This window comes from Scyliorhinus torazame, chromosome 13, assembly GCF_047496885.1.
Source record: "Scyliorhinus torazame isolate Kashiwa2021f chromosome 13, sScyTor2.1, whole genome shotgun sequence".
Taxonomy (NCBI): Eukaryota; Metazoa; Chordata; class Chondrichthyes; order Carcharhiniformes; family Scyliorhinidae; genus Scyliorhinus; species Scyliorhinus torazame.
The window spans coordinates 9,316,168-9,340,562 of record NC_092719.1 but is presented as its reverse complement, the minus strand read 5'-3'; the positions used below and the strand labels follow the sequence as shown (position 1 = coordinate 9,340,562).

The following is a 24,395-nucleotide window of genomic DNA, read 5'->3' as shown; positions in this document are numbered from 1 at the left end:
AACTGCTGTTCTATCTGCAGTTTCCCATCAGATATTTGCCAGCGTTGCTAGGTCATTTGATACTATTTGCTGCGAAGTGAGCACAGGCACAGAATTTTTTTGTTCTGACATTGATTTTGTGTAGGTTACCTTCAGGCACAACATAAACAAAGCTATTAAAGCATATATGAATCCTGCTAGATTAGCAGGCGGTTTCTCTTATGTGCCATTAGAAACTATTCAAAAATAAAAGTGACCAGTCTTCATGAATTTACCTCTATAATGAACATGTTTGAAACATTGAGTTTTAGGGTACAAAGTGTGATATCTTGCATACATCTGTCCTAATTATTTTTTTCATAGATCTGGGGCGAAATTCTCCCCCAACAGCGGGATGTCCGCTGACTGGCGCCAAAGACGGCGCCAATCAGACGGGCATCGCGCCGGCCCAAAGGTGCGGAATGCTCCGCATCTTTGGGGGCCGAGCCCCAACATTGAGGGGCTAGGCCGGCGCCGGAGGGATTTCCGCCCCGCCAGCTGGTGGAAATGGCGTTTGTTGCCCCGCCAGCTGGCGCGGAAATGCGGTGCATGCGCGGGAGCGTCAGCGGCCGCTGTCAGTTTCCTGGCGCATGCGCGGGAGCGTCAGCGGCCGCTGTCAGTTTCCCGCGCACGCGCAGTGGGGAGAGTCTCTTCCGCCTCCGCCATGGTGGAGGCCGTAGCGGAGGCGGAAGGGAAAGAGTGCCCCCACGGCACAGGCCCGCCCGCGGATCGGTGGGCCCCGATCTCGGGCCAGGCCACCGTGGGGGCACCCCCCCCCCCCCCCCCCCCCCGGGGTCAGATCGCCCCGCGCCCCCCCCCAGGACCCCGGAGCCCGCCCACGCCGCCTGGTCCCGCCGGTAAATACCAGGTTTGATTTACGTCGGCGGGACAGGCAATTCCTGGGCGGGACTTCGGCCCATCCGGGCCGGAGAATCCAGCGGGGGGTCCCGCCAACCGGCGCGGCCTGATTCCCGCCCCCGCCCAATCTCCGGTACCGGAGACTTCGGCGGGGGCGGGATTCACGGCGGCCAACGGCCATTCTCCGACCCGGCGGGGGGTCGGAGAATGACGCCCCTGAAGTCTAGGCGTAACTAGAGTAATTGGTAGAGATTTGGAACTCTTTCCTACAAACAGCAGTTGAAGCTGGAACAGTTGTTAATTTTAAATCTGAGATGGATAGATTTTTGTTAAGCAAAGATACTAAGCGATACAGGCCAAAGGCAGGTTTATGCAATTAAGCCAAAATCAAACATGGGGCGAAATTCCCTGGTGTCGGCGCGATGTCCGCCGACTTGCGCCCAAAACGGCACAAATCAGTCGGGCATCGCGCCACCCCAAAGGTGCGGAATGCTCTGCAGCTTTGGGGGCCGAGCCCCAACCTTAAGGGGCTAGGCCGTCGGCGGCCGAATTTCCGCCCTGCCAGCTGGCAGAAAAGGCCTTTGGTGCCCCGCCAGCTGGCGCGGAAATGACATCTCCGGGCGGTGCATACGCGGGAGCGTTAGCGGCCGCTGACTGCATTCATACGCAGTGGAGGGAGTCTCTTCCGCCTCCTCCATGATGGAGGCCGTAGCGGAGGCGGAAGGGAAAGAGTGCCCCCACGGCACAGGCCCGCCCGCGGATCAGTGGGCCCCGATCGCGGGGGGGGGGGGCCGCCAACCGGCGCGGCGCGATTCCCGCCCCCGCCGAATATCCGGTGGTGGAGAATTCGGCAACCGGCGGGGGCGGGATTCACGCCAGCCCCCGGCGATTCTCCGACCCGGCGGGGGGTCAGAGAATCTCGCCCATGATCTTGTTAAATGGCTCGAGGAGCTGAATGGCCTACTCTTGATCCAACCTACTGTTGTGCTTTGGACTTGCTTGTCTTGTCCTGCAGTTTGAGTACATTTGCTGGACTGCAATCTTCCACATTGCACATGCTCTCAAACCTTAAGTGCCAATGTAAAATATAAATGTCGATTTTCACCGAAAAGTGATTAAAGCTGTGATTTTTCCATGTTTTGACTTTTCTGACTGTCTTGACATAGAAGGAAACTTATAACGCTTAGCATAAATGTGGCAAATGAAGGAATGATCAGAATATATTCTGTGTATTCTGAAACAGACTAATTAACCCACGATAATTTACTTTGTTTAAACAGGTTGCCACAGAACAAATATTTTAACTTTATTCCTTTACATAGCATTTTGTAAAGTAAATTAACTTGGTTCTAACCAATTTATATGATATTTGAATGATATTATTATAATGAGAATGTTTCAGAACTATTTTAATACCCTCCAAATTTATATTAGAATAAGTTTAACCTTTGGCAAAATAATTGAGTTGCATCTTTTTAAGAACTGAATATTGATGAGTTAACATAGAACAGTACAGCACAGAACAGGCCCTTCGGCCCTTGATGTTGTGCCGAGCCTTGTCCGAAACCAAGATCAAGCTCTCCCACTCCCTGTCATTGTGGTGTGCTCCATGTGCCTATCCAATAACTGCTTGAAAGTTCCTAAAGTGTCCGACTCCACTATCACAGCAGGCAGTCCATTCCACACCCTAACCACTCTCTGAATAAAGAACCTACCTTCCCGGACATCCCTCCTATATCTCCTACCCTGAACCTTATAGTTATGCCACCTTGTAACAGCTACATCCACCCGAGGAAATAGTCTCTGAACGTCCACTCTATCTATCCCCCTCATCATCTTATAAACCTCTATTAAATCGCCCCTCATTCTCCTCCGCTCCAAAGAGAAAAGCCCTAGCTCCCTCAACCTTTCCTCATAAGACCTACCCTCCAAACCAGGCAGCATCCTGGTAAATCTCCTTTGCACCCTTTCCAATGCTTCCTCATCCTTAAAGTATCATTTTGTCTCCACTTATGTACTATTTGTAGAATTTATTTAGTTTTCTTAGTTCTTTGAATTAAAAATGCTCTTTAATCAATCATATTTTGAATATTTTTTCAAAACTTGATTACATTAAGAATTCACACCACCTAATTATAAGGCTGTTTCAAAGCTGCTGGATTTTGGTTCTGCTGATTACCACAGTGGATTCACACAGTTTCAGAACATATAGCACGCAACCTTGTAAGAACGTGCAGCAAACTGAGGGTGCTTTCCGAGTTGTTTTTCAAGTATACAAAATTATTAAAACACAGTTTTTATGTAGCACTTTCTGCTTTATGTCCCATCCATTTTCAGACTTCACTGAATCGAGGTTTCACCAAGAATATGAAGTTGGAGGCTATTAACATCCGTCACCAGGCAGAAATATGTGTTGCTTCAATCACAAAAGTAAAAGGTCGATTAATGTGGCTTCAGCTTGAAGGTAGGATGAAGGAAAATAGAATTATTGAAAATCGCAATCCTTTGACTGGTTAATTTTGGGAGCTGGTTGTCCCGTGACGAGGCTCTGTTGGTTACATGCGCCGAAGTTTATTTTTTTTTAAAGTTCAGACCGTATTGATTGCCGTATCGTTATGTATGTCAGTCATTAAGTCCCAGATCCTTTCATCACTTTAATGACAAACTGGCCTCTAATAACCAGCAACACTGTGGGCGGGATTTCATGAGGGTGACGGGGTCAGCATGCCGCTCGGCTTGGCGTGTCTCCCCCTCCCCCCCCATCCCGGTTTGATTGGCGGCTGGCATGTCTAGTATGTCGATCAGTGGCAGAACTCAGTGGTGAGTGCTGCTACGTTGCAAGTACGCCCCAAGACGAAGACAACATGGATCTCAGAGAGAGGTGAGTCCAAGGTTTTGTACAGGGAGATCAGAGGGCCTAGGGAGGGTGAATCATCAACTCATTCCATTACTTTATTCTCTAGGTGAGGCTACAAGCTAAGTCACCTTCTGCTGGTGCATTTATCCTTTGGCATCTTTTCTAGTTTATTCGATGTCTTTCCCCAGCCTCTAATTATTTTACATGGGAACATTAAACTCTCTCTGCTGCAAGTTTATTGGTTGTCTTCACAAGTTCTGCAACTTTAATTTTAGAGTGAGCTGCGTACTTGTCATTCTTTCTTAACAGCATCATGATAAATCATGTGCTACTCGTTACTGTTGTCAATTGGCTGGGAGATTGCCACTTGAATTGGCAGAGGGAAAATCTAAAGGTTCTTGTGTGCCGTTAAATCCATGAACCAATGTAATTACAGGTAAGTAATTAATAACCGCAGCATGACTTGTTCCCGGAAAAACTAGGGGCGGGATTCTCCGATCTTGGGACTAAGTGTTGACGCCGTCGTAAACGACAGAGCGTTTTACGACGGCATCATCTGGCCCCTAGGATCAGTGATCCTGCGGCGCACAGGGGGCCAGCACGGCACTGGGGCACCTCGCGCAGCTCCAGCTGCCGATACGGGCACCAGCGCGGCCGACGTGTGTTCGTGCATGCGTGCCACGGCCGGCGCTACCTCTCGCATGAGCGCCACCGCCGTCGCAAGTTCGTGCATACGCGTGGGTTGCCTTCTCCGCGCCCGCCCCTGGGCAACATGGCGGAGCCCTACAGGGGAGCGGCACGGAGGAACATGCCCCCCCCCCCCCCCCCCCCCCCCCCGGGATAAGCCCGCCCGCCGATTGGTAGGCCCCAATCGTGGGCCAGGCCACCGTGGGGCCGCCCTGGAGTCGGATCCCCCTCTCCCACACCACACGCAGCATGAACACCGACGTCCTGCCAGGTAGGACCACACGGGAACGGTGCCGGCGGCCACGGAGAATGGCTGGGGGGGCCGCATTGAGTGGCCCCCGACCGGCACTGCACTGGCGCCGATTCTCTGGTCGTCGGAGCAGCTTTGCGTGATTCGTGCACCCCCTCCCGGCGATTCTCCGACCCGCGCAGGATCGGAGAATCCTGCCCCTAGGTTTGACTTTTATACGACTACATATGGTATATGTTCCTACATGTATAGAATGAATTAATCTATTTTGTAAAATAGAATAAAGGATAATTAAACAGCTATAATGACAATTCACTTCGGGCGGGATTTACCTAAGGGTTCATGCCGACGGGAAGTTCTGGTCCCTGGCCAGTACACAGGCTTCCCAATGACGAGGTGTGCGTCAACGGGATTTGGCGGGACCAGTAAATCCTGCTGGCGGGCTGCCTCCTCCGCCAAAAAACACGTGGCGTGTTGGTCGGTAAATCCCACCCTAAGGTGTGATTCTCCGGCTGCTTTACGCTCAAGCTGGAGCACAACGCGGCTGGAGAATGCCGGGAGAACATTCCAGGGAACGTCCAAGCAGGCTCTGCGCCTCTTGAGGTTCTCCGAAGTCCTGCGAGACGTCCGAGTCGGATCAAATGACGCTCTCGGAAGTAGGTCGTAAACCTACTTGCGACCTACTCAAGTGGGATTCACTGGCCACCCTCGATTCTTCGGCCTCCCCAGGGACGCTGCAGCCAGGCCCCGATCCGTGCTGGTCCACACCAGCGTGGGCCAGGTGAAATGGCTCCCGGGGGGCTCCCGGGCCATTGGAGACCCCTGGGTGATCAAGGTAAGTGCAGGGTGGCTCCTTGGCCCTCCCCCTGGAACGTGGGCATCTTGGCATTGTCCAGCTGGCACCTTGGCCCTGCCAACATGCCCAGATGGCACTGCCAAGCCAGCAGGAGCACCGCCTGGGTGCCAGTGTGGTAGTGCAAGGGTGCCCGAGTGACGGGGTGACACGTCAAGGGGCAAGAGGGGGCCATGGCCGTAAATGAGGGTGGAGGGGAGTTCGAAGGGTGGGAGAGTGCAGGGCAGCTAAGTAGGGGCCTCCAGGAGATTGGGTGGGTGATGAGTGGGGGACCTGGAAGGGAGGGGGTGCTGTAAGGAGACTTTGGGGGGGGGGGGGGGGGAGTGCTGAAGCGTGTCCATGTGTGTGGTGGGTGACACTGCCCACAGGTGGGGGTCAGCTCACTTAGAGATCGGGGCACCCTTTCAAAATGGCGGCCCGATCTCTGAGTTCAGCTCCCCAGTGCTAGAAAAATATTCTCAGTGTGGGCTAAACCAGTGAGAAACTCCCCAGTTTCTCAAAAAAAGTGACTAAGTGTCATTGGATAGGGGTGGGGACTTCACCGGCAGAGCTGGTGGGAAGCTCCCTGGAAAAACTCGCCACAAATTAACTTCGGAATTTTGGGGAGAATCACGCTCTCAGTGTACGTTCATAGTAAATCTTGAGTTCTTTGGTTAGCAATTATATTTCATTCTAAATCACAGCAAGTTTATAACCAAGTATAACGCCTCCAGTAACATTTGGAATATCGTGAGTAAGCCTAGGCCCATTCCTCAAAGGATATTGATGCATTTCAGCGGATTCAGATGAAACTGATTCTGGGAAGTGCATGGAAAATTAGACATGGAGAAATATCTTTTGAATGGAAGAATCTAATTGGCTACTGTGAAATTGGAAAATCAACTTTTGTGCACATGGTTAAGGAAATTGACATCTTCCTGGATTAATGCAACCTTAGCCAGTGAGTGACTCTTCATTCAATCATTGGGCAGCACGGTAGCACAAGTGGATAGCACTGTGGCTTCACAGCGCCAGGGTCCCAGGTTCAATTCCCCGCTGGGTCACTGTCTGTGCGGAGTCTGCACGTTCTCCCCGTGTCTGCGTGGGTTTCCTCCGGGTGCTCCGGTTTCCTCCCACAGTCCAAAGACGTGCAGGTTAGGTGGATTGGCCATGCTAAATTGCCCTTAGTGTCCAAAAAAGTTTAGGAGGGGTTATTGGGGATAGGGTGAAAGTGAGGGCTTAAGTGGGTCGGTGCAGACTCGATGGGCTGAATGGCCTCCTACTGCACTGTATGTTCTATCTATCCAATTTGAGGTGCAGAAACACTTTAAACTTGGGAAGGGGCCAGTCTAATTTTCAGGCAAGGTTAATTAAAAGTTCCAACTGTACAGATGAGGTTTGAAATCAATGCACGGTTGAGATTTGGAATTAATAAGAGGAGAAAGCAAATGGAACTTAGTTCCAATTTTTGATTGACTTAATCATCCTATTCCACCAACAAAATCCAGAGGTGAAAATAGAGACTGCAAATTAGTTTCATAAAAGGGGCGAGATTCTCCGACCCCCTGCCGGGTCGGAGAATCGCCGGGGGCTGGCGTGAATCCCGCCCCCGCCGGTTGCCGAATTCTCCGGCACCGGAGATTCGGTGGGAATCGCACCGCGCCGGTTGGCGGCCCCCCCCCCCGCAATTCTCCGGCCCGGATGGGCCGAAGTCCCGCTGCTAGAATGCCTGTCCCGCCGGCGTGGATTAAACCACCTCTCTTACCGGCGGGACAAGGCGGCGTGGGTGGGCTGGTGTCCTGGCCCGCGATCGGGTCCCACCGATCCGCGGGCGGGCCTGCGCCGTGGGGGCACTCTTTTCCCTCCGCCTTCACCACGTTCTCCACCATAGCGGAGGTGGAAGAGACTCCCTCCACTGCGCCTGCGCGGGGATGCCATGAGCGGCCGCTAACGCTCCCGCTCATGCGCCGCCCGGCAATGTCATTTCCGCACCAACTGGCGGGGCACTTCCGCCAGCTGGCGGGGCGGAAATCAGTCCGGCGCGGGCCTAACCCCTCAAGGTTAGGGCTGGGCCCCCCAAGATACGGAGGATTCCGCACCTTTGGGGCGGCGCGATGCCCGACTGATTTGCGCCGCTTTTGGCGCCGGCCGGCGGACATCGCGCCGATACCGGAGAATTTCGCCCAAGATCTTTAGTTCAATTTTCACTCTGGATGGTGTCAGGCCAAGTAGAAAACCTCCATTACAACGCCAGCAGTTCACATTTTATACTTAAATAAGTAAACCCCAGTTTTTGGAAAGAAATTGTAAGGTTGACATACATGTTGCAATTCATGGTAATATCGACACATTTTGCAGTGCAAGCTTTTGTTAACATAGCAGGTCGCAGGGACAGAAAAATTGCTTCCAAATTTTAATCTAACGCATTCTATTCCTACTGTGTGGGCTCTCTTAAAGTCGAGGCTTTTAATTGACAAAATCACAGTAGAGACTTGGCGCGTTCGTACGGATGTAACGAGGCCAGTAAATCTTTGTGATGCTAAGGACACCTCGTAAATTTCACTAGACGTCGTGATCTGGACCTCGTCCTCACTGGCCAGAATCTAGATTTGCCTATTTAAGTGAGCAGTTAGCCGGGAGCGAATAACGGTGCCTGGGAAAGCTCACCATGGCACCTTTTAGCACTGATCCGCACAAACGTGGACCAGGCATAACAGCACCTGGAAGGGTCTCCCAGACCATCGGAAGCCCAGGTGTGGTCGGGCCCTGGGCAGGATGATGCCCTAGCAACCTGACACTACCAATTGGACACCCTGGCAGTGCCCAGATGATTCTGGCAGGTTGGCACTGCCCTGGGTGAAAGGCTGGCAGCGCCCAGATGGCAGGTTGCCCATGCCCTTATGAGGTGCGTTGAGGGGGGTTCAGGACCCCCTAACAAGTACGTTGGGGGGTGGGGGGTCTCCGAAGGCCGTAATGGAGGGGAGGGGAGGGAGGGGGGGGGGGGGCGGTGTCGAGAGCGAAGCGATCAGGGCGCCATTTTTAAACACAGCCTCAATCTTTTGACCCCTTCCTGAACACCCCAACCTGTTAGTTGAGCTCATCAGTGCAGGAAAGGAAGGTAACTGTGGCCTCGACAGGGCATCCTCGCTAAGGCCAGAAAAAAAGAGACCTGTTTGATAGCAGGTCTCAGTGCTGCAAAAGGGAACTCTTTTTGTTCCTGTTAAATGATGGCCATAGTCAGTTAAAGACCAGAAAATGGGTTGAAAATTCAAAACTGTATCAGTGACAATTATAAGAAGAATTACCAACAGTACCTTGAATAAAGAATGAAAGTTGTGCTTTCAGTTGACAATGACGGACATCTATAGTTATTGTAGAGTTAGATGGGGAGGATTATCAACAGCAGATAATGCAGCTTGGCAATCCGGACCGGCAATGGTAACATTTTTGACACAAAAGAACTTCCTCTTCTAACCATTTATCAGTTGATAAGGTTTCCACTCTTCTTGTCACTTCGATTATTTTTTTTTTTAAGCTTGCAGTTGAATCATTCCAAAATATTTACTGTTTTTCCTGTAGAACAATGACCAGAAACAGAAATACATTATGATTTCTAGCAGCTCTTCCGACTTGAACGAAATGACCAAGGGACCACATTCATTTTAGAATAATTTTTATTTCAGCTGGAGCATTTCTTCAGTGATTAAATAAAGGTAAACTGAGCAAAATGAAGGCAGCGTTTTGTATCTGCTCATTTCTAACTTGTCCAAGTTGTTAAAAATATACAATTTTAAACTGAATTGTTTGCATCTCTAATCTCCACGCAGAAATAAATAAAAATTAAATATTTAAAAAATGAATGGCATTGCCTTTTTTGAAAAAACCAAAAACATTTTGATGGTATCACTGCTAGATACTTGGGCCCTGACTTTTGACCCCGGGTCGGTTTTGCCGAATCCAGAAATTTCCTACTTGATGAACCTGTCCTTTAAGAATGCCCACCTGCGGGTCAAATGTTTGGCCTGGGGAGGGGTTTGGGCGGGCTGCAATAGGTGTCGGTGCGGGCGACCCCTGAACAAGGTGTGGGCTGGCAGGTGTGGAGGTGGACTGGACAGAAGGTCTGTCTCTGTGCCCTGACACTGTTAAAATAAATAAAAGCTAATAAAACCAAAAAATTACTCTAACCCTCACACACACCCAATGCCACATCTATGGCAAGCTGTCAGCCCAATTCTCCACCCTCTCATACCTCCATGCCAACTCGGTGCTAACCCCTGCCCACTGCCCTTTTCCCTTACCCCTCCATGCCAACTCAGCTAGTATCCTTCATTGATCGCTTTAACACTTTCGGGATAGCTTTGACCAGTTTGGCAGCTGGATAGTTCCTTCAAGTCCTTGACATCGGGAAAGGTGGCACTGGCAAGGTACCAGGTTGGTATTTTTGCGTGGTGGCGAGTGGTCTGCGGTGCCCCGCGCGCGTGTTTGGTGGGGGCGGGTATATCTTGAGGGCTCAAGAGATCGGGACGCAATTTGTAAATGCTAGCGCCAGGAAACACGTGGCTAAACGCTCGCTATGGGGCTTTGTTCCCATTTAGCTGTATCGCACGCAGAAACATTTCTGTTAGAGCGTGCCCAAAGGAAAAGTATCTTTCATCCTTCTGGTTTTGAGTTTTCATTGAAGGTGTGTAACCATCTGGGATGGCCACTTACAAGGGAAGTATGGCCACTTGCAAAGAATCATGGGAAATATGGCCAATGCATGATCCAGACAAACTCAGAGCTTAAGTGTATATTTGCCACTAGATAACCAGACACTATCGAAACCCCCAACCGATTTGCATTCTAATGGACCATTTCCCCAGAACAAAAGACTTGTACTCAGCTATCAGATGTGGGTACAGACTCATAGGCGCCACTCCCTTCACCCAGGAAGCCCAAACAGCCAAGGTCAATGACCTCTCAGGACACGCCCAGCCATCAAGGGACCCACCCCTTTATTGGCTAAAATCGAAGGCCGTAATCGAAGCCTGCCGAATTATTGGGTCCAAAGCTAAGGACCGCCCAAAAGAGCGCGAAACCCCTGATGGATAAAAAGAGACATGTGTCCGATCTCTTTTGGCCCCGCCACACCAGCACTCTCTTGGCCCGGCCTACGCCTGATACCAATTGCAGCACCAACGATCGCTACCAGATGGATGAGCCCAGCAGAAACAAAGTCACTTCTCCAGACCCAGCCACGCAAGATCCGAACAAAGGCCTTGTTCCTCTGCATAAAGCCGGGTGCCTGAAGTTAAGTACAGGTTGTTGTAGTGTTAGGTGTAATTTAGTTTGTAGTGTTTTATGTTGCATGTCGAAGTAATTCTTGTGTGTAAATAAACTATCATTGAACTTGAACTAACTAACTGGTTGTTGTGTCTTTGATCGATATCCGGAAAAACCTTGTGGTGGTATCATCTGGTACCTGCTCTGAAAAGCAATATCATCATTAATAACTGTCATATCAGTATCCCGTTTAAAACAAAAAGCAACATTATTGGCGTCTCCGATGCAAATTGGAACAGTATTGGTGACGCTGGTGGGATAGTATTCCACTCGTTAAAAAGAGCAACAGGTGGCTGAAACTGTACGTCATGTTTGTTGAAGAGGGACTATATCAGGTGATATAAAATTGGGTATTTTGTTAATCTGACTTGACTAAATGGAATTGGGCTTTTTGCTTGGTGTTTCTAACATTCATGGCAAAATTCAGACTCTTCAATGGTAAACATAAAACTAAATTGCCACTCCTTGATTTTAGTATGAAGTACTCAATCAACAGCAGCAAGTAATTATTTTTAAGCAATTACATTTTTCATATAAATCAATTTTATTCCAGACTGTAAGAAATCTGTCCCTGAATACATTGTCGATGTCGAGTCGATGGACATTTATCCCGTTGGTTGGTGTGAAGCGAACGGATATCCTTTAACCCCACCATATCGTGCAGTTTGTAAGTACCACCAAGAAAACACACCCAAGATCAAATAAGCTCATCATTTAAAAAAAAAAAATTCTTTGTGCACTCTTTTTTTCATCTTTATAGCTATAAGCTAGATAATTTTAATTTGGGACCCTTCAAGTGGTTATCCCCATAAACTAAGCCAAGTATGTCATCTTTTATTTTGCGTTTTAGCCTCGCAGTACAGATCTCCCAATATGGTTTAAATTGTTCTGATTGTCTCTCACTTTGGGTATGTAATTCTATTGCCACACCTTCTATTGTAACACAACTCTTAAGTTACATTTCAGCTTGCTTTCAGTTTATTCTCCAGGAAGACCCTCACTCCATGGGCGGGATTCTCCGACCCCCCGCCGGGTCGGAGAATCGTCGCGCGAATCGCGCCACGCCGCCCCGGAGCCGGGACGCAATTCTCCGCAGAGTGGAGAATTGGTGCCGGTGTGGTCGGCGCGGCATCGGTCGGGGTATGCGCCGACTCTCCGGCACGGGCCGGCGAGCCGATTCTCCGGCCCGGATGGAAAATCTGTTCTAACATGAAGCACTGTTCTAACATGCTCTGAGTCGGCGGGAGCTCGGCGTTGAAGAGTCCGGGGCCGGCCTGTGGTGGGGGGGGGGGGGTAGAGGGTGTCCGACCCCGGGGGGGGGGGGCCTCCGTAGTGGCCTGGCCCGTGCGATCGGGGCCCACCAATTGGCGGGCCGGCCTCTCTGGCTGGGGGCCTCCTTTCCTCCCGCTCGGGGCCGGTGCGGGAAAGAAGGCCACTGCGCATGCGCTAGCTGGCGCCTGTCCAACTGCGCATGCGCGGACCGTGGCGCCAGAGTCACGCTGGGATCGGCAGCTGGAGCGGCGTGGGCCGCTCCAGTGCCATGCTAGCCCCCTGTGTGCCGGAGAATGGGGTCACAGAACGGGCGCCGGAGTAAAACTCCCATTTTTACACCGGCGTCGACACTTAGCCGTCCGATGGGAGAATCCCGCCCCATGTTCTTGTACACATACGGCGATGGTGAGGGAGGCATTCAATCGGGCAGAAAGGTGATGGATGGAGACACTGAAAAAATGAAATGAAAATCGCTTATTGTCATGAGTAGGCTTCAAATGAAGTTACTGTGAAAAGCCCCTAGTCGCCACATTCCGGCGCCTGTTCGGGGAGGCTGGTACGGGAATTGAACCGTGCTGCTGGCCTGCCTTGGTCTGCTTTAAAAGCCAGCTATTTAGCCCTGTGCTAAACCAGCCCATTGTTGCCTTCCCGCTATTGCCTTTATTAAGTTTGTGGTGTGAAGGCCCATTAGTGATCTTCCTGCTCTGCTGCCAATGGAAGCCCTTAAGTGGACAGTTAACCAACCACCAGGAACCCGTCATGGGGGGGGACCCCAAAACCATTGCCTGTGGTTTCCCCGGGTGTTTGTTGTTCAGAGGGCTTGGCAGGCAGCTCTCAAGTGTGTGGAACGTCTGTCCCCGTTTCCTTGATCCAGGGTAAGGCCCACTCCTGCACATTTAAATGCTTGATTGTAGATAATTTGGCAAGCCTTCCCATAAAAATATGATGTGAGGCTCTTGTTGGCCCTCCAGCCGATGGACAAGACCCCCTCCCCCAAATCCTCTCCATTAAATACCGCCAGAGAGTAAAAATAGATAGTGTCTTAACTAATTTCAATCTTTGCAAGTTAATTATTGTATTCCAATTCATGGTAACAGTGGTTAGCACTGCTGCCTCACAGAGCCAGGGGCCCACGTTTAATTCCAACCTTGGGTGACTGTGTCGAGTTTACACATTCTTCCCGAGTCTACGTGGGTTTCCTCCGAGTGCTCTGGTTTCCTCCCACAATCCAAAGATGCACAGGCGAGGTGGATTGGCCGTTCTAAATGATCCCTTAGTGTCCAGAAAGGTTAAGTAGAGTTACGGGGATGTGTCGGGGGAGTGGACCGAGGTACGGTACTCTTTCAGAAGGTAGTGTAGACCTGATGGCCTCCTGCGCTGTAGGGATTCTGAGGTGCGTCGCCTGATGGGGGAGAGGAATGAAAATGAACACAAAGCACTCCAAAGATAGACTCCGAAGCAAAATTTTTTGTTTAACCTACAGTTGTTAGTTCTGCTAATTCTTATAAACTCCAAGGCATTTTTACACATTAATTACAGTAATTCTAGATTTTTCCACTTGTACCATGAAATGCATACGCAATAGAGAGACAGTCAGTAAAGTCGTAATCAAATGAAAGTGAATTTAATGAAATGTAAAGGAAGGGATACATTTTCATGGTGTCGGGATGACTCGGGAGTTTTTCAGAAATGGCGGCCGGGAGCCGATTCCAGGATTCCTGACTCCATTCCCGAGATTTCCAATTTTCATGAGTGCCTTAAGGGTGGCAGGCTAGTTTTGGTCAAAAGCCCGCACCCTGCACTCCCGACCTGGAGGGCCTGTTAATAATTAACTGGGGCAATGCCCCAGCAGCACTGAGCTGGCGCCGTCTTAGCAGCCAGAAGCTCCTGGGGCTGTCTCCCAATCTTTTTCCTGGGCCACCTGACCCGACACCAACTCCGGAATTTTCCAGATTCCCATTTCCTGCCTCGAGGATGAAAATCCAGGCCAAAGTTTTTGAGATAAACAGTATGTGGGATTAAAAGCTCAACTCTGATCGAGCAGGATGCTAATATCTGAACCATCTAGTTTAATCCTAGACAAGACGTACAGACTAACTAATGAAGTTTGTGATGGGGGGGAAAAGATTATGGTTTCAATCTTCCTGATATTTACTCCAAGGAAGTTATGACTGATGTAAAACTGGATATTGGGCAACTGACAACATCCCGAGATGCAGTGGAAGGGTGGATAAAGGTGGTGAAGCAGTCGAACTGGCTGTCTCCATTGTATATCTGTCCCTTTATAGATTGAGGTTTATTTTCATATGTCTTCTTTCATTGTGTGAGTGAAATGAGAACACCATCCATTATTGAAGTCAATGGAACGATGCAGTGGCAGAGTATAAATGTGCTATTTCGTATTACCCATTTAGCACCTCTGCTGAAAATCTATTTCAACCATGTAGACTTTGAAAGGGTAGCTGTCCGCCTTGATTTTTTTTCTCCAGGGGCAGGGCGCTGACTTGTTCTTGTCAGTTTGTGAAAGATACTACAACTCACAGGTACATCATTCTTCTTTCTATAAATTCACAGGTCAGAAGCAGAAAAAAGTTGCAGTAGTACAACCAGAAAAACAGTAAGTTTAAGAATTACATTAAGATCTTGTGCATTTAGATTTGATTACCCTTGCTGCCAGAATCCGAATCTGTGTTGCTCTGGTGTACAAAGCTTTGTGGTCAATTCTACTATCTGTATTGGTGACCATACTGGAGAATAACTTTCCTGCTTTGCTTAAATGTATATTGGCTTTGTAGTGTTTTATAATCATTGAATATGAGCATTATACTAGACCAAATCTGATTTCATTCCGAAACACACTTTTCACAGTAACTTCATTGCAGTGTTAATGTAAGCCTACTTGTGACAACAAAAGATTATTATTTTTAGGCATTTCCACACCATTTGAAAAATCTATTGCAATGTCTAAAATTTGCTAAGCTATAACTTTCCTCACTGTATATTTTTTTACAGCTCTTTTATATCAGAAACATATCAGATTCAGTGCATGTCTTGTGTTTCCAGTCTGATATTTATATTAAAATAAATCTCTGTTAAACTGTTGGTTCAATAAGTAAATGAAGCATAGGAACTTATTAGCTATATAAACAAGGACCAGGTTCTATCCCTTGTGATGCTGAGCTCATCTCAGACAGAGTGCCCTCTGATGAGCGAAAGGAAACTATCTTTATTTCATAGAATCTACAGTGCAGAAGGAGGCCATTCGGCCCATCGAGTCTGCACCGATTCTTGGAAAGAGCACCCTACCCAAGCCCACACTTTCACCCTATCTCCATAACCCAGTAACCCCACCTAACATTAAGGGCAATTTTGGACACTAAGGGCAATTTAACATGGCCAATTCACCTAACCTGCACATCTTTGGACTGTGGGAGAAAACCAGAGCACCCGGAGGAAACCCACGCACACACAGGGAGAACGTGCAGACTCCGCACAGACAGTGACCCAAGCCAGGAATCGAACCCGGGACCCTGGAGCTGTGAAGAAATTGTGCTAACCATTATGCTACCGTGCTGCCCAATTCTCAGAACTAATTTCCGAAATTCATGTGTGATATCAGGTGAGGGGAGCATTGGGTTCAGCTGTGATGCTCCTTATTCAAATTACCCAATGACAGCTGTTGTCCACGTTCACACGTGAATTGGGTGAAATATTAGAGAGGTATTCTCGTTCAAAAGAGAGAAAATTTGATTCTGTGAGGTAAAAGGAAATGGTGGGGGATAAGAACCAATAGAAAGCACTGTAGCAAAGTGTAGAAAAATGTATTTTCCCTTTACTGTGGAGTGTAACTTTATGAGCAGCACCAAATATCCCACATTTTTATTTTGGAAGGTCAACCATAGTTTTGAAATCAACAAAGGCAATCCACAGAAAATTAAAGATAAAATAAATCAGGTTTAAACTGTTTTCTTGCAAATCACAAGACAGTTAATTCTGCACTAATTTTAAAAGCTAGTAATTCTCTGAATTATGGTCTTACCTCTGGATTAAAGGAGCTGGCTGGCAGGTTGTTTCTCGATGTCTGCTCAGAACGACTACTAAAAGTACTCAAGACTGCTACGATGCTTTCTGTAGAATCTCTATCCTGCAGAAGGACTACCGACCCTCTGAAAGAGTACCCTACCTAGGTTCGCTTCCCCCATTCCATCCCCATAATCCAACCTAACCTGCACATCTTTGAACTGTGGGAGAAAGCCGGAGCACCCGGAGGAAACTCGAGCAGAGAACGTGCAAACTCCACACAGACAGTTGTCCAAGGCATGAATCGAACCTTGTGCTATGAGGCAGCTGTGCTAAGCACTGTGCCACCGTGATGTTGTCATGCTGTAGTAAGGAAGCACCTCATTTCTATTGTATGCCTCCACAGTAGTTAACTGTGAAGAGGAACTCCTGTGAAGGACATAAATTTGTGCAATTCAACTTTGTCAACATGCCAATTTGCCTAGTTGGCCTACAATTAATTTATATTTAAAAATATAAAGATGTCAATCCAATCCTGAAAAAAATCATTGCTTTTCTGTTCAGATTAACAGAACATGCCAGTATAACAATTACCATGTGTTTAGCCACTCCATTAAGGATATGGCAGAAAGCTGCACAACAACCCTGCAAAAGAACACTTCATCCGTTTTACAATAAAACCTGGCGCGTCATTCTCCGACCCCCCCGCCGGGTTGGAGAATCGCCGGGGGCTGCCGTGAATCCCGCCCCCGCCGGTTGCTGAAGCATCCGGTACCGGATATTCGGCGGGGGCGGGAATCGGGCCACGCCTGTTGGCGGGCCCCCCTGCTGGATTCTCCGGCCCGGATGGGCCGAAGTCCCGCCGATAAATTGCCAGCGTGGATTAAACCACCTTTTGAACGGCGGGACAAGGCGGCGTGGGCGGGCTCCGGGGTCCCGGGGGTGCCCCCACGGTGGCCTGGCCCGCGATCGGGGCCCACCGATCCGCGGGCGGGCCTGTGCCGCGGGGGCACTCTTTCCCTTCCGCCTCCGCCACGGTCTCCACCATGGCGGAGGCGGAAGAGACTCCCTCCACTGCGCATGCGTGGGAAACTGTCAGCTGACGCTCCCGCGCATGCGCAGCCCGGGGATGTCATTTCCGCGCCAGCTGGCGGGGCAACAAAGGCCGTTTCTGCCAGCTGGCAGGGCGGAAATTCCTCCGGCGTTGGCCTAGCCCCTCAATGTTGGGGCTCAGCCCCCAAAGATGCGGAGCATTCCGCACCTTTGGGGTGGCGCGATGCCCGTCTGATTGGCGCCGTTTTGGGCGCCAGTCGGCGGACATCGCGCCGTTTCGGGAGAATTTCGCCCCAGAAGTCCAGTTTGTTTACATTTTGGATTCTAATGTGCCACATTTACAAATTCAAATTTTCTACTTTGATGCAATTTTGGGACAAGCACAGCCTCCTAAAATATTGTTTGTTTGAGGCATCCAACCCCCTGCTTACTGTTCGGGACAGCAAAACAACCTTGGGCATAATTGTAGTGAACCCACCGAGTGGGGAACTGGCGGGAGTGGATCAGCGATGCTCAGTATCACACCATACACTAATTACTGTGATCGGTTGAGTGAGGAATGTTTTCTACAAGGGCTTTAGTAATATTGTCAGACTTGCAGTTTTGAATTTTACTTGTTTTGTTTCTAATGAATAGATCGAATTCCATACCTGTGGAGCCTGTCCCTCATGACTCGTGCCCTATTGCAACAGAAGCTGGTAAGTTACTCATGAATGGATATTGTTATGGTCAGGAGGGGGAGTTATTGTAAACAGCATTAATTTCTCTTCACCTCCCATCCGTAAACAGAAAAGTGTTTTTGGTTTGTTTCCCCCCGTTTGTAAGCATGGTGTCTTTCCCAATCCCCTAAGTTTTACTGTGCAGAGACCACAGGAAAGGATAACCTAGGTCTTGGCTCCCCACTCTACAACTGGATCCTCGATTTTCTGACCAACAGACCACAATCAGTAAGAATGAACAACAACACCTCCTCCACAATAGTCCTCAACACCGGCGCCCCGCAAGGCTGCGTACTTAGCCCCCTCCTCTACTCCCTGTACACACACGACTGCGTGGCAAAACTTGGTCCCAACTCCATCTACAAGTTTGCTGACGATACGACCATAGTTGGCCCGATCTCGAATAACGACGAGTCAGAATACAGGAAGGAGATAGAGAACCTAGTGGAGTGGTGGATCGACAACAATCTCTCCCTCAATGCCAGCAAAACGAAAGAGCTGGTAATTGACTTCAGGAAACAAAGTACTGTACACACCCCTGTCAGCATCAACGGGGCCGAGGTGGAGATGGTTAGCAGTTTCAAATTCCTAGGGGTGCACATCTCCAAAAATCTGTCCTGGTCCACCCACATCGATGCTACCACCAAGAAAGCACAACAGCGCCTATACTTCCTCAGGAAACTAAGGAAATTCGGCATGTCCACATTAACCCTTACCAACTTTTACAGATGCACCATAGAAAGCATCCTATCGGGCTGCATCACAGCCTGGTATGGCAACTGCTCGGCCCAGGACCACAAGAAACTTCAGAGAGTCGTGAACACCGCCCAGTCCATCACACGAACCTGCCTCCCATCCATTGACTCCATCTACACCTCCCGCTGCCTGGGGAAAGCGGGCATCATAATCAAAGATCCCTCCCACCCGGTTTACTCACTCTTCCAACTTCTTCCATCGGGCAGGAGATACAGAAGTCTGAGAACACGCACCAACAGACTCAAAAACAGCTTCTTCCCCACTGTCACCAGACTCCTAAATGACCCTCTTATGGACTGACCTCATTAACACTACACCCTGTATGCTTCATCCGATGCCAGTGCTTATGTAGTTACATTGTATATGTTGTGTTGCCCTATTATGTATTTTCTTTTATTCCCTTTTCTTCCCATGTACTTAATGATCTGTTGAGCTGCTCGCAGAAAAATACTTTTCACTGTACCTCGGTACATGTGACAATAAACAAATCCAATCCAATCCAATATTGCTTCACGCCATTTCCAGAGTCCAATGAGGTATCCATTCATGCAGGTCTGTGAGATGACATCTGATACCGGTTAATTCACTTTTACGGTGGTATTGACTTCACACAATAAAATAGACATGCAAAGATAATTCAGTCTTGTAGGCGATGGTATCAGCTTCTCAGTAGCAGCAGTGTAGATGGGGCTAAGGGTTCAATCTGAGGCAGAGCTTGTGTGTGATGTTGTTAGTTAGATGGTTAAAAGCAAACTGACTTTGCAGTACAGCAAGGCAATATTACTGGTTCCAAAAACTAGATGTTCATGTCACATGACTCCCACCTCTTCAGTGTCTTTGACAAGGGGTGTGTATCCGTTGTCTGGGTCCCCGAGATTGTGGAATGTCTCAACCTTTAAGAATTGAAAGAAAGGTGGGGCCTTTTGTCTGGGCAGACGAGGAGACTCCTGTTGGCCAACCTTGGTTACAAAATGCAGATGGCCTTTGTATAGCTGTCTTTGAATTTGATCTGTGCAGCTCACATACATTGTTTGTGACACTTCAGAGATAACGAGGTGTGAATCTCCCCGATACTGCCAGGTAGCTCCTCCTGTTCGAGGGTCACAGACTTGTTTAAATCAGCCATGATCGGTGTCCAGCTTTAAACTTTGAGAGATAGCAATAGGCATATCTTTATATGTTTTATAAAATAGACTGGGTGAGGTCTTAGTCCCTCATTATATGGATAAGGAACCAAGGTTGGGCAGAATGATTAAATTGCAAATTTTAACCTAACTAGGCCAAGTGCAGGGGAATTGGGCAGTTTCACGTCAAACACCCAGTTTACACCCTGCCTGATTTTATACACTCCTTGAAGTTGGGAAGGAAAAGCCTGAAGTAAAATTACAGTCCCACGCCAACCTAACCATTCCCAGCAGGTGTGGAAGGTTACAATTACACATGAACAATCAAATTGAAGTGTCCACACAAATGATGTAAGACTGTAAGGGGGCTGAACTATGAGGACAGATTGGGGAAGCTTAAGCTGCAGTCTACAGAGAAGAAAGTTAAGGTTGACTCCATAGGTCTTGACCATACGTTGTTGAGGCCAGGAAGGTTTTCAGCAAGCCATTATCTCCACGGCAAATTTCTCATCCCAAATTTATACTGAGGCTTTCTTTTGCTCTCCACTACCGATTAGGTTGTATATCTGTGTTTACAGCAGTAATTGTATCTGTTGTTTGTATTTGATCCACTGATTTTCATTAATGTTATCATCTACTTTTATTTTGCTGCAGCAAGTTCTCATAGCTTTACATTCTAGGTCAATTTTAATATGTTCATTCATAATAAAAGTCTAAATCATGGTAAAGCTTATTTCCTTTCTCTAGGTACCACTAATGGCAAGTACTGCTGTTCCAAAATATATTTCAACCATCGCTGTTTCTCAGGTCCATATCTAAACAAAGGACGAATAGCAGAACTTCCTCAATCGGTTGGGCCTGGAAAATGTGTGCTTGTTCTGAAGGAGGTAGGCCAGATGGAAATTTTTTAATCATCTTACCTAGCTAACCAGAAGGCTTCAGAAGTTGAGAGCTAATATTTTCTTGAATAAAGCCGTGATACGCAAACGATCATCTTTTGAAATCCCAGCTCCACCCTAAATAGTTGAAATAAATCCAGTATTAACTGGAGTAACTTGATAAGGTTGCTAGCAAAATAACATTAATTTCAATTAGAGCCTGAGTAATGTAGATAGGAAGAGCAATAAAAACAGGAAGAATGAGTGAGGCGCAGTAAGAAGAGGGTGATCAAATATGGGGGCGTTTCTCCGCGGACCAAGTGCCCACGCTGTCGCGTTTCACGACGGCGCGAACAGGGTCCGGGCACAACCTATTCTGGCCTCCCAAGGGGGCCAGCACGGTGAACTGCTCCAGCGTCCTTACGCGGCGCCAAATGGGTAGGCCCGGGGGGGGGGGGGGAGGCCAGGCCAGCCCGCTGATTGGTGTGCCCCAATCGCGGGCCAGACTCCATCGGAGGCCCCTCCCCGGTGAAGGAGCCCGTTTGTGGCGATTCTCCGAGCGGCCGGGCACCGAATCGCACGGCGCTGGTTTCGGGGTGGGGGGGAGAATCGCCTGCGGGGGTCGTGGCGCGATTCGCACGCCGCCTCGGCGATTCTCCCACCTAGCGTTGGCGGGGGGGGGGAGAGAATCCCGCCCAACAAATTTGAGACCTAGGGCCAGATTTTCAAAGCTGGGTTGGGAAGCCATCACCAGGAAGGATTTCAGGTTACGACCCCTGCCTGAGCTGCGTCGCTCTTACAATTAGCTTTTTAAATGCAAGTGGTCTAACTGGCAAAAGGCAAGTTCGGCACCCAATTAGGAACACCAAGAAACAGGAGCTGCCTACCTGACACCAAGAACAAAAGCAGATAGCAGCCATGATGGGGGCTGCCACTGCCTTGCTGATTAACAGGCAACTCCAAACGCTGTCTTGCTAGAAGAATCATGCTTCTGTTTTTAACAAATAACAAATTTTCAATTGATCCTAACAGGCGGAAGCTAATGTGCACACTGTTCAGATTCACCAAAATAAATCACGTTCCCGAATGCACATTCCCTTGAAAACTTAATGGCCCGGTATTGGGGAAGAGCAGATTGCCAGTTCCCTCCCCTCCACCAGCCCTTTGAAAATTTGAAATTGTTCCGGAGGTAAAATAATCCCCACGAACTGGAGGACGATAATTTTCAAATTGCACCTGGCCCTAACCGAAGGCATTTGAAAATCTGGCCCTAAGAGTCCAAAGATGAGCAGGTTAGGTGGGGATAGGGTGTGTGTGTTTTGGGGGGGGGGGGCCTGGTTGGGGTGCTTTTCAGAGGGTTGGTGCACACTATGAACCAAATGGCTTCCCTCTGCGTTGTAGAATTTCAATGGAGAAGGCGAAGGAGAATTTCCATACTCTGGTGTGGGGGAGCTCCTTGGTGTAGAGGCCTCTCTAGAATGAGGGTCTTTGAAAGGGGGATTGTGTCACCCTCGTAAAGGGCAACACAGGTGGAGAAGGCAGTCAAGAAGGCATACGGCATGCTTGCCTTCATTGGCCGGGGCATTGAGTATAAGAATTGGCAAGTCATGTTGCAGCTGTATAGAACCTTAGTTAGGCCACACTTGGAGTATAGTGTTCAATTCTGGTCGCCACACTACCAGAAGGATGTGGAGGCTTTAGAGAGGGTGCAGAAGAGATTTACCAGGATGTTGCCTGGTATGGAGAGCATTAGCTATGAGGAGAGGTTTAATAAACTTGGTTTGTTCTCACTGGAACAAAGAAGGTCTTCACCTGAACCATGCTGTGAGTGTTCTGGCGAATTGTATAACTAGGGCGGTAAAGTGGGTTTAAAAAAACAAACTAATTCCAATTAAGGGGCAATTTAGCGTGGCCCTGCACATCCTTGGGTTGTGGGGGTGAGACTCACGCAGACATGGGGGGAATGTACAAACTCCACACCACCAGTGACCCGGGGCTGGGATCGAACCCGGGTCCTCATCGCTCTGAGGCAGCACTGCTAACCACTGTGCCACTGTTTTGCCCTAGAGAGGGTTTTTTAACTAAATAGTGGGGGCAAGGTATCAGGTTTTGGGAGATGTGATAAATAGAGAATGCAAGACAAAAGAGCAAGGTAGCAATTAGGGAAATGGTGATCAGAATGTGGCAGAAAGGGACAGAATGTACAACCGTAAGAGTACGGAGCCGACATGCTCTCTGCCAGTCCGTCCTGCAACCATAAAGGGTTGTTGGGCACCTAAAGAGGGCCAAGTGTGACTTCCACCCCTCACTGGGGAACCACAGTCCCACCCTCTAGAGCTGCTGGAAATAAGATTGCCAGCAGTCTTGACAGCGCCAAGTGTGTCAGTGGCTGCTGCCAGGACTGCAGGAGAAGGAAGAACACCTATGGATCCCTGGAACCTGTAAGTCCGGGTTCCTGGGAAGAAGGCTTTGGGTAGTTCAGGGAGTGGGTGGGGTGCAGGCAGGGATGGGTTGAAGACTGTGGGCGTGGTGTAGGAAAGAAGTGGACGTTCGATCTTAGGGGGGCACCTGTGATAGGCAAAGGACAGCCCCTAAATAGCAGATTCCCCCTTCCTGCCCTTTCAAGAACATTTTTTTAAAAACCATGTGCTGCTCCTGCTTGACAGACATGCCAAACACTTTGTTGTATAGGCAGTGTATTATCACGGTCAATTGGCTTGATAACCAATTAATTAATCCTTGATTACTTATTTGAATATGGTGGGCTGCCAATTTTGGCATTACAAGAGTGAGTTCTGCGGGAGTTCACCTCCCTATTAAGTACACCCCTGCCCAAAACCCACCCGGCGGGGGAACGTAAACTACATCCCCACGTCATGGACAGTAATGAGAGATCGAGAACAAGTTTCTGTCCCTGAATTCCAAAATTGTACTTCCTTGGCATAAAGCTGGATCCAGGATATCCGCTGCGAATAAAGCATAAGTAAAATATTCTGTAGAAATATATTTCCTTAGGGCCAGGTGTTTTGAATTTTCATTTATGTTAAAGCCAGACTTTTCAACATTGTCACCAGCTGTGCAAGAGTTTTCTAAAACCAATATTTCTGATATTAGAAATAGTTAGACAAAACATTCACAGTCTTTACATTTAGTTGTAAAGTTTGGGAAATACTGGCTCTAGAATTGATCTTTGTAACTTTTCTTTACCTTGCACAGGTTCTCACTCTGTTGATTAATGCAGCTTACAAACCAGGCCGGGTGCTCCGGGAATTGCAACTCGAGGACGACCCAGAATGGAACTGCCAAGAAGAGACACTAAAAGCTAAGTGAGTCGAGCAGGGTCTGCTTTTCTGACGATGTGATTAGTTGGGCTTGCTGTTACGTAAATTACTGAGTGATGTTGGGTAAATAACTCCCAGCGTGCCCAATATGTGAGTTGCACAAGGTGACTAACTTGTTTCTTAGTCGACCACAAGTGCTGTTGCGCACCGTATGAACCACAATTGATGTTTAACAGTTTGATTCATTTTTGCAATTGAAAGTATTTATTTTGTGAGCACTTCCTGTCACAAAAGTATGATACACAACTATGGAGCAGGTGTCCAATCCTCTTGTGCAGTTGGTTCGTAATTGGTGAGTATTGTGTTCGGGCTAGCTGGGGCACATGCTGCTAAATGATAAAAAATAGCAGGAGGCAAATTATTCCTTCTTCAAAAATTATCTTCAAGAAGTACACATGTTAGAATACA

General features: G+C 48.5%; 1 protein-coding gene across 4 annotated transcripts in view; it reads left to right on the top strand.

The window, feature by feature from the left end:
• Nucleotides 1–24,395, top strand: part of sfmbt2 (Scm like with four mbt domains 2) — a 175,968-nt gene that overhangs the window by 103,048 nt on the left and 48,525 nt on the right. For all 4 annotated transcript variants that reach the window (XM_072471033.1, XM_072471034.1, XM_072471035.1 and 1 more), the window contains exons 11-16: nt 3,214–3,340; nt 11,378–11,491; nt 14,671–14,713; nt 17,806–17,867; nt 20,516–20,655; nt 23,863–23,972. In XM_072471033.1, the coding sequence (XP_072327134.1) occupies nt 3,214–3,340; nt 11,378–11,491; nt 14,671–14,713; nt 17,806–17,867; nt 20,516–20,655; nt 23,863–23,972 (596 nt within the window). The remainder of the gene's footprint in view (nt 1–3,213; nt 3,341–11,377; nt 11,492–14,670; nt 14,714–17,805; nt 17,868–20,515; nt 20,656–23,862; nt 23,973–24,395) is intronic.